Source organism: Pollachius pollachius (genome assembly GCF_949987615.1).
Source record: "Pollachius pollachius genome assembly, chromosome: 4".
NCBI lineage: Eukaryota > Metazoa > Chordata > Actinopteri > Gadiformes > Gadidae > Pollachius > Pollachius pollachius.
The window spans coordinates 19,714,638-19,725,221 of record NC_136937.1 but is presented as its reverse complement, the minus strand read 5'-3'; the positions used below and the strand labels follow the sequence as shown (position 1 = coordinate 19,725,221).

Below are 10,584 nucleotides of genomic sequence, written 5' to 3'. Positions count from 1 at the left end.
CAACCACCGAAGGATGGACATTTAAAGGAGCAAAGTTGTAACCAAGCGCTTCTTTATTTTCACCATGAAAGGACATTTAAAAGCATTGCGCAGCTACCGCATCAACACAGGTGACCATTTTTAAACTCATCTTTCTACCTTCTGGATTCTGGATTCTCACACGTGCAGCCCAGCAGCCCCCAACAGCTGGAGCACGACCACCAGGACCTCCAGCGCCCTTTGCTTTTAACGGAGCTTTGATTGACGCATGTCAGAAACATTTACTGTGTAATCTGTCCCTCTCCCGGAGTCAAAACGTTGTTCCGCGTAGAAACGGGTTGCCCCAGTCCGAACAGCTGTGTCCGGGTGGGAAGGTCGGCGCTCGGCGTCCTCCAGGGCGGAGACATGATGGCCCACTGTGCCGGATGCGAGCGGCCCATCCTGGACCGGTTCCTGCTCAACGTGCTGGACCGCGCGTGGCACGCCAAGTGCGTCCAGTGTTGCGACTGCAGCCTCAACCTCACGGAGAAGTGCTTCTCCAGGGACGGGAAGCTCTATTGCAAAATGGACTTTTTCCGGTAAGAGGCAAAAGTAGCATGGATTTGTTTAAATGTCACTATCGAATTATGTTAAATATCATAATTTGTTTATGCATAAATGGGAAACATAAAATTAAATAATCAACAATAACATCAGTAGGTCTATATACAAGTAATACAATCGGCCTTATATCAATGCAATGCATGTGTATATGTATATATTATTGTTTAGAAATGTTCCTTTTCTTTATTTAACTTCAGGGCCAAAACATCTTCCAAAACATCTCCTAAACGTATCATTTTGGTTCGTTCAGTTAAACTGAATATAACACACTTTTGAAATATAATTTTACTTCATCACCTTGAATGCTGTATTTTCAGAATGAAATATGAATTCATTTTAAAAAATAAAATATAGGCTAAAAGATCCCCGTTAGTAACCTGGTAAAAGCAGGAGGCTGGTTGGTAAAGTGTTGAACTTAATTGGCTGGTAAGTGACGCCGTGTTTGTTTCCTCTCGCCATTTTCATGTGTGAAATGTCTCTCTGAAACGGTCTAATGACACGCAAGACACAGCATTTAGGCCCTTGTTGTGGGCTATTATCAGCGCTGCTCGGCCCTGGCCGTCATATCACCGCCGTCCCATCAAGCTGGGATTTAAATGGCCAGCCATTAGCCAGGCGAAACAGTAATCACTCTAATGTGTCCATTTGTTGTGTAAGTAGCGGTCTGCCCTTTCGCTGGGGAGCCCGGGTCGTGCATGTGAAAGGGGGAACAGTAAGGCGATACCTTTGCAAATGCGGACACAAGCCTGCATTAGTGTTAAAACAATACAGGAGCAGAAAGGAGGGCTCGCCTTGACCATCGGTTTTAGGACCCCCTGTAACGCAGACTCCGATTATAGACAGAGGTATGGGGGGCTAGGGGACATGCGTCCCCCTGCAAAGGGTAAAAGCACCCTAGCAGGCATTTAAAACAATATAAAGGACAGACAAATGCTGAGGCCAACGCGTTGTCACGGAGGGTCCTGCAGCCAGACGCAGACCCCCGTTCCACGCTGTCCTGGGATCCAAATAACAAATACTCTCTTCTGACATGTGTGTGTGTGTCCTTTGTTCATCTAGCCAACAGACGACTAACGGGACAGTATTTAAAAGTGTGAATATGGATTAAGGGAAGATTTCCACGCTAAAATGTTTCTGATCGGCTTAATCCTATAATATATCCTTGGCTACAATGTTTTGATTGTCACTAATACGTTTCGCGTGGGGTTATTGCCAGAGCACTTCCATCAGAACGAGAGGCCCTGCTATCATTCTGCTCTCTCTAAAGAAGGCACGTTGTTGCCTTTTCCATCACCGCTGTTTCTCTCTTTTCTTCTTTCTTAATTTTTCTTATTTTCTTTAGTTCTTAATTTCTTTACGAAATGAAATGTTATTATTGGAATGATAATAATATTATTTGTTTATATATAGCTCGGTAGTGGCATTATTATCATTAAATATGAATAAAAGTACTATTATTATTGTTGTTATTATTACTATAATTACTATTGTTATTGTTATAACTGTCATTATTATTCCCCCCCCCCCCCCCCCCCCCCACACACACACACACAGGCGCTTTGGGACGAAATGCGCGGGATGCCTTCAAGGGATCTCTCCCAACGACCTCGTGCGCAAGGCGCGGAGCAAGGTGTTCCACCTCAACTGCTTCACGTGCATGGTCTGCAACAAACAGCTGTCCACGGGCGAGGAACTCTACGTCATAGACGAAAACAAGTTTGTGTGCAAAGAAGATTATCTGAGCTCCGGAACGATCAAGGAAGTCAGCTTGAATTCAGGTAATTCAATAGCAGCACCCATCGACCTATAGGTCCTGATGAATGATGAGTGGCACCACTGTAGCCTGTTTTTGTGTATGGGCCTGTCTCCTGATACACGGTGGCACAATGTGTACTATTATCTGGACTTATCAAACACATTCTAAAATAAAGGAATAATTGTAAATTCTCAACACACCTTGTGTGTGTAAAATACCCATTAATCTGTTTATTCAGCTCAGTATATTACAGGCCTAATATCGTTCTGAGAGACACTTTAGACAATTATTTACGCATTCAACAAGGTGGGCTATTTAGAAAGGACACTAGAAAGGCAGGTTCATTTAGCCTGGGTCGAATTAGAGAACGTTTACTGGGCCGATTAAAATTCAGGACAGCAATTTGACCCGCGAAACAATCCAGTGAGGAGATAGAAGATGCAGCCCATCCCACTATTAGGCCCTTGATGCCTATTGCTTAGGGATATTATTATAGGCTACTAAACAACCCGCCCCTAATTAACAACCTCCCGCCCCCCCCCATGACACTTCTGATAAAGATCTCTCTGTTTTTTATTGCCGCAGTATCGTCATGTACGGACAGAAGTTTATCGCCGGATCTGCAGGATCCAATACACGACGACATAAAGGAGACAGACAATTCCACGTCATCCGATAAGGAAACGAACAATAACGAGAACGAGGAGCAGAACTCGGGGGGCACGAAGCGGCGCGGGCCGCGGACCACCATCAAGGCCAAGCAGCTCGAGACGCTCAAGGCCGCGTTCGTCGCGACGCCAAAACCCACGCGTCACATCCGGGAGCAGCTGGCCCAGGAGACGGGATTAAATATGCGCGTTATCCAGGTACGGCGTTCTTCTTTATTTTCTATTGACTTGCTTTTTTACCAAGATGAGAGAAAATAGCAAAGGACCGCTTTTCCAGGACACGAGCCTTTTACTATGAGGCGATATTGTGATAATACAGATTTGGATAATTTAATCGTATTGAAATAACAATTTGACGAAGAGCCGGGGCCACCGAGTCCCACCTCAGTGTGGGGTGGACTGACAGGCTACTTGATTCACATTTGTTTCACATTTCAAATGTACAGCCACAACACAGCGCACTGTGTACAGTCTCACATCTGAAAATAACCACCCGGTGCGCAGTTTGCCTGAGAACTGAGAACACACATAGCCTACCTAATACCGTAATTTCAATACGGTTCAAATCACTATGATTTGGATGTCATCTCCCACCTCCCCCAACACCTTCACCACAACAAACTCATTTCTATCCCTCTCCCTTTTCACACACACGCAATCACATGCACGCGTCGCGAACACACCAACATCCGCGCGCCTCGCCACACTGCGCGTGTAGGTGCGAGGGGCCTACCAATGTGTCAGAGTGATTAGCGCTCTGTCTGCTCGCTGTGATGCGGCTTTTTGTGTGCTCGCTGTAATTATCACTGATTTCACAGATTTACATTCCACCCTCCCCTCGCCCCTCTGCCCTAACTCGCTTACAGCCCGTTCGCCTCCTTATCAAACCACACCAGCACGTGTACCATCTATAGATCATCATTGGCATATCATGTGTTTTGGATTTGTTTGTTTGTGTGGCCGTGTGTGAGAGAGTGTATTAAAGAGAGCGAGGAAGGGAGGGAGAGAGTGTATATCTTTGAGTGTGTCTGTGTGTGTGTGTGTGTGTGTGTGTTTGTGTGTTTGTGGTTGCTTGTGAGTGTGTGGTTGTGTGTGTGTGTGTGCGTGTGTAAGGAGATCGGTTTTCAATTAACAATACAACACAATATTCCCTCAATAGATCAATCAATAGATCAACCAATATACCATCAATCAATAAATCAAGCAACCAATCAATCAGTCACTCAAGCAGTTAATCAAGCAACCAGAATCAACCAATCCAGAGGGGATTATCTTTATATAATCAGTTATATAAAGCGGGATGGCTGAATTAATCCCGGTTAGACATCCCTCGATTTCACTCTTGTTTAAATTTCTTTGGAGCCAAAATGGAGTCTTTATTTGGTGTTATTGACTAGGTATTAAATACCATTGGTGTCTATGCGGGGCGCCGTGTGAGCATGCTGTTTTGCAGCATGTGTGTGTAATCCCTAAGCAACGCTCTCTCAAGGGGAGCCGGGGCATTTCCATAAAAATTTACCCTACAGTTAGAGGATTGTTCTCAGAGGCAGGTGTTGCCTGGCCTTCTGGAGCACAGACAGCACTGCCTAAGTGGTTTTAGGTGTTTTGTGTTTGTGTGTGTGTGTGTTTGTTTGTGTGTGTGTGTGTGTGTGTGTGTATGTATTTGTGTGTGTGGGTGTGTTTGTGTGTATGTGTGTGTGCGTGTGTGTGTGTGTGTGTGTGTGTGTGTGTATGCATGCGTGTGTGTGTGTGTGTGTGTATGTGTGTGTGTGTGTGTGTGTGTGTGTGTGTGTTTGTGTGTTTTTATGGGGGGTGGGGGGTTGCTAATCTGCAGCGCAGTGGGATTTGGCCTCCGGTGTTACCGTAGTTTGGTGTCAACATAGATCATTATGCAGCTGTAATGTTAAAAAGCTTTGCAGGAAGTGCTATGTGCTTACAATGCAAAGTTATTCCTCCAATTTTAAGCTTTCCATCTCCTTTCTTACTTCTGTGAAATTGATGTGATTATAGAATAAGAAGATTGTATTGTTTTTATTGTGTTCCAGTGGTTATGGTTCCGTTGATGGAGGACAAGACATTTTTATGCAAATAAGGGTTCCAACTGATTTTGTAATCATACTTAATATCTTAATTTCAAGCAATGATTATCATATTTATTTTTATTTTTGTGGTTTTACGAAAAATACATTATCTTTGAGTAAAATTGTTTTATTTCGCATTCTTCAGAATACATAACGAAAAAAACATCCTTATGATAAACAAATGAGATGAAATTATATTTAGCACAATAAACTTTAGACAGTAGAGCTTTATTTGTACCAATTTAGCAATTTATAAAAAGAGAAGGCATCTTCAGACTGTGTGTCATGATAGTAACAGCCACGTGGCTCATCCTGTCAGTCTCCGCGGTCGTCTCTTCTCCAGACATGGAAGGCCCACAGCGCTAGGTGATCAGACACTAACCAGGGGCTCTGCGTGTTCCAGGTATGGTTCCAGAACCGGAGGTCCAAAGAACGACGCATGAAGCAGTTGAGTGCTCTGGGGGCCAGGCGACACGCCTTCTACAGGGGGCCCCGTAGGATGCGGCCCCTGGGGGGCCGGCTGGAGGATGCTGACATCCTGGGGCCCGGGGCCTACGGCTACTATGGAGGTGAGTCCATAGGGTCTTCTAACCAGCTGTGATGTGTCAGTATGCTGCTGGTGTTCTGGGCAGGCTCCTGTTCTGTGGACTATCTCCAGATCAATGGATGTGAGCAGCTTGCGAACTGTGTTGAAACCCAGGATGAAAGACTAATATAGACTTTGAACCCTGAAGATACTTAGCTGCATGTGTGAATTACAAACTATAATCAGTCATCACACAAATTTGTAAAAAAAAAAAAAAGTGTTGCCGATTTTCAGGACAATTGATACAATTAAATCCTTTATTTGGTGTTTTTTTCTATATAAATATGCAGAAGCACAATTATGTATGTATTTTTATTTAAATAACATTATAGAGCCATCCAAGATGGCATTCATATTCCAAATCCAAAAAGCAGTTTCATCCTTTTAAAATAGATTTTGATTGTTAAAACCGTGTCGTATGTGGAATTGAACTACCTCACTTATCATGCTAGTTTGAGTGAAGTAATTGTTTTAATGTTGTTGGCTTCTCACTTGAAATTAGTATGTGTCTTTAATGATACTTTCGTAATTTGTCTTTAAAGAATGGGGAAAATGTATTCTGATCTCTGAATCAATCTTTGCTGCTTGTCTGACTGTAGTAGTATATAGGAGTAGTACAGGAGGATTTCTGTTTTACAAAGACTGCTTAATAGCAAATAGGGATCTCAGACAAAACATCCATGCCATAAAACACTTAAAGACAAAGTAAATGAAATCCAAGGACATATGTTTACCGCACAAAATAGTTTTTTGATTCCATCTGGCAGAGGTAAAGCCTTGTTTGTCTCGTGATGTGTTCAAGGTTTAATGTACTGACATTAAGTGTACTGCCATTGCAGGGCTCATCGTGCACATAAGCATAACCTTCGGGTATCTGCACACCTTAAAGTATTTACATTTATGAATTAATAATTGCTTTCGTACAAGGGTGAAAACTCAAAAGTCAAAACCTACATGAATATGCAAAATGATTTTTCGGTTATTAATTTCCCTTACAAAACGTTTTTGCATTTAAATCAAAAAATTACAAACACCATTATCAAAATATGCCAATGTGCTGTGTAAGCAGGAAATAGTGGAACACACTGTAGTTAGTTAATTACTAATTAGGTAAATAAACGGGTTGACTAATGTTAGACTATCTAATATTACATCTACCATCAATATATGTATTTAAAATGATGCTCAATGTAGATAAATTACCACAACGGACATCGCAATTAACGTTACTGTTTCATAAGAAAGCAAATATATGCAATGTGTCATAGGTCAAAATGCATAAATATATATTTGCACACATACATGTATATATATACACACACACATATTTATACACACAAATATAAATATACATACAAATATATATATATACACATATATACACATATACTGTATACAGCAAAATTAATATAGTATGAACTGAATGGATGGTGTCTTTTCATACACTGCAGTACATCAAGTGTTGCACACAGGATGCAGCAAAATGGATGCAAGGAAGGATCCGAGGCTAGAATGGAGGTGTGGGGGGAGCAGGAGAAAGCCTTCACACCTCACTCTCATTTCTCTGCTGGGCCACTGCTTTTCACAGCCCTTTGTGCTGTCACAGCACAAGATGGTCGCTCTCATTACTGGAGCTTGCCTCTTCCTTATGTTCATCTGCCACTCCTCACAGAGAGAGAGAGAGAGAGAGAGAGAGAGAGAGAGAGAGAGAGAGAGAGAGAGAGAGAGAGGGCTAGAGAGAGGGAGAGAGAGGGAGAGGGAGAGAGAGAGAAAGAGAGAGAGGGAGAGAGAGAGAGAGAGAGAGAGAGAGAGAGAGAGAGGGAGAGAGAGAGGAAGCATATGTTGGGTTTGGGTTTTGCGGGAAGCAGTTGTGAATGTGATTATTATTATTTGGGTTTTTTTAAGAAAAAAACACACACTAACACACAAACAAACACACACACACACACACATACACATGCACACACAGGAATACATACACGCACACACACACAGGAATGCACACATACCAGCACAAACTGTTAATCAGTGTGTCGTTTTTTTTCTCAAGGTCAGCCAAACTAGCGGGGCTGTGTTTGTGAGACAAAATAATTAGCTTGTTTAGTGATGCCCTGTCACCTCCATATATGTGTAACAATGCTCGGGTTGCCAGTGCAGACAATCCCAGTAAAATGTGTTGTGATAAATATTTTCCTCAGGTGACTTACAAGTGCCAATTTAGAAATAACAGTGTGCGAAAAATATGATTTGGTTCACCAGGATTGTTTGGCAATACATTTGGTCATCGAATGGAATTACGTATAAATACATGGGATTGAGCATGAATGAAGGTTGTAGAGATTTCTAAATAAGTAAGATAAACCCGTATGAGACGATTCGTTTATAGCTTACTTTTTGATAGAGGGGTGCATTTCTAGAATTGTTTATCAAAGTTGAACACTTTTCATTTCAATTTTTTGATTTACATTCTTGATTTGTTTTTGAGGTTTCTAAGGAATTTTAAATCCTTCTGCCAGCTGGATGTTGTTCAGACAGAAGGCCCTACAGGGGACCTAGGGCTCTGGGGGCCCGATGTACATAGTGCCTGTAGCCCTAGTGCGGACCGAGGAATTGGGGCCAGTCAGGATAGTCACTATAGGGTGCTCCCCTCAGAGAAGGAAGACGACGGGATCGACCCCCCCGGTCTACCTGTAGGCAGAGCAAGATGCCCTGATCCCTGAGGAGTTCCTTCCCTACAAGGATCTGAATCCACCGTCTGGATCAAAGCTCCTGCTAAATGGCTCTGTAGTCATTGTAACAGCCTTGGTGATGAGCCGCCCCAACGTGGGCTCTGCGCTTCAGGGCTGGGTTCATGCTCACACATTGCTTGGAGAAATTAGGCTCAAGTTAATTGCTGGATCAATGTTTTCAACGCTCAACCTACTGCGACCGTATGGAAATGTGGTCCCGGTGACGAGGAGAATGCAGCCCAACATTTATATCTGATAATGTCCCTTTCCAAAAGGACATGCACCTTCAGCGCTCTCCATGCTGCTAGAGGTTGTTTTGAGGAACATTGGAGACAGAATGAGTCCAACAGAGTCCTGGTGAAGGCGTCTCTTGGACCAGGGTTGGTGCACTAGGGATCTTGGTTCATGGTGGATTCATGGCCTCTGGAGAAACTCTATTGGACAGGAAACCAGTTGATTATTAAACAGCCCGGTACTGTGAAGACAGACAGGATGTTTTTCTTTATAAGGACACGACAATGCAACACACAACAAGGCCTGGATTGCTTTGTCATCCAGTGAAAGACGCTGTTTGGATGACAAAGAGCGGTGCATTAAAGTGTTTCTGTGGGTCAGGTCGTTTCATGTTTCTCTTTATGTCTTCAGTTGTGTTTGATGATGACTACGGTACGAGATGGCGTTTGAATTTGTTATGCGTGTGTAATCGAGAGGACCGAGGCGGGCTTTATTTGAGGAAGCAGTTTCTGTTTGAATTAGAAATCCGATCAAAGAGGGCAGCAGGTTGCACACTGCACAGGGACATGCACTGGAGGCTTGGAGAGAGCCGGAGGTAGAGTCAAGGGAAGGGTTTAGGAAGACAGAAAGAGGGCCAGTTTGACGTCGGAGAGGGAAGTACGTGGGCTTTGTGCTGAACATATGCTGTGTGTGAGACAGAGGCCTGAAGAACATAACATTTAGATTCACTTTCTTTTCGACTGTAGAGGAAGTTCCATTCGTTAGATTCAGATGTGAAATAACCAATAACAATTTTCTTTTGGTGGCATACTTGAAAAGGTGAGCAGGTGAATAATGTGAGGGTTGAAATGAGCTAATGAGGCGAAAATAATCTTCAAAATGATTAGCTCAGAGCAGATAAGATTAATATGTTATCTTCCTCCTGGTTTTGGATAATGAACTCCAAATGTTAGACAAGGATGTGTGTATAAATGTACATGCACTAATCGTGAGGGTAATGTTCTTTGATAGTGGCTCTCCCCTAACTGACCACTTGTCTCCTCCACAGAGTACCAGGGCGACTACTATGGCCCAGGGAGCACCTATGACTTCTTCCCCCATGGACCCCCCTCCTCTCAGGCGCACTCCCCCGCCGAGTCCCCCTACATCCTGGGCTCGGGCCCCGGGGGCCTGGAGGGCTCCGGTCCGGGCCACCACCCGTCAGACGACCAGCGCTTCACGGACATGATCTCCCACGCGGAGACGCCCAGTCCGGACCCGGGTCTGCCCGGGTCCCTGCAGACGGTCCCGGGGGAGGCGTATGGGGGAGGACCCAGCCCCCCATTCTCCCTGGCCAGCAACTCCAGCTACAGCGCCCCCATGTCCCACCAGGGGGGTGAGATGGGGGAGACGGCGGCCTGGTAGAGAGTGGCCGGGGGGAGGACTATGGACTAAAACCCCCCCTTTTTTCCAATCAATTCAGGAGATTGTGCAAAATCCAATTTGTGGCGCGCAAGAACCCTTCACATTTCTAAGGAGGTATTTAGAATAATGGACTTGTTTTCAATGACTTTCCTCCATATTTTTGGACTTCAGATAACACAAAGATAAAGGGCAAGGGTTGGGTTGGAATATGGGACAGACTGCTGGAGAAAACACACACAAAAACATCTGATTGGCCATAAACAAAGCCCAAAGATGAGTCCCCTGTGGACATGGGACTGGGGTACAAGAGGTAAACCATGGATGATTCAGCTCTACAAAAAGAAAAAAGCTATACGAAAACATGTCACCATCACTGGACGATAATGAAGGTATCTACTTCTTTGTGGAACTTTCTAGAGACACAGCAAACAGGTCAAAAGGAAAAGCTTCTTTTTCCACTTTTACTCTTCCTTTCATGAAGGCATCGCTCTACAGAAGACTGTTTGTTTGTGTTCCATTGCTTCAGCTGGCTTCACAACTCCGT

The 10,584-nt window shown here is 43.9% G+C and overlaps 1 protein-coding gene across 1 annotated transcript; it reads left to right on the top strand.

Moving 5' to 3' along the window:
* Positions 1–384: 384 nt before the first annotated feature.
* Positions 385–10,040, top strand: lhx5 (LIM homeobox 5; the record flags this gene model as incomplete). Its single annotated transcript, XM_079734914.1, has 5 exons — positions 385–557; positions 2,137–2,360; positions 2,924–3,204; positions 5,491–5,656; positions 9,685–10,040. 5 exons carry the CDS (start codon positions 385–387, stop codon positions 10,038–10,040), a joined length of 1,200 nt encoding a protein of 399 aa, XP_079591040.1.
* Between the last annotated feature and the right edge of the window lie 544 nt (positions 10,041–10,584).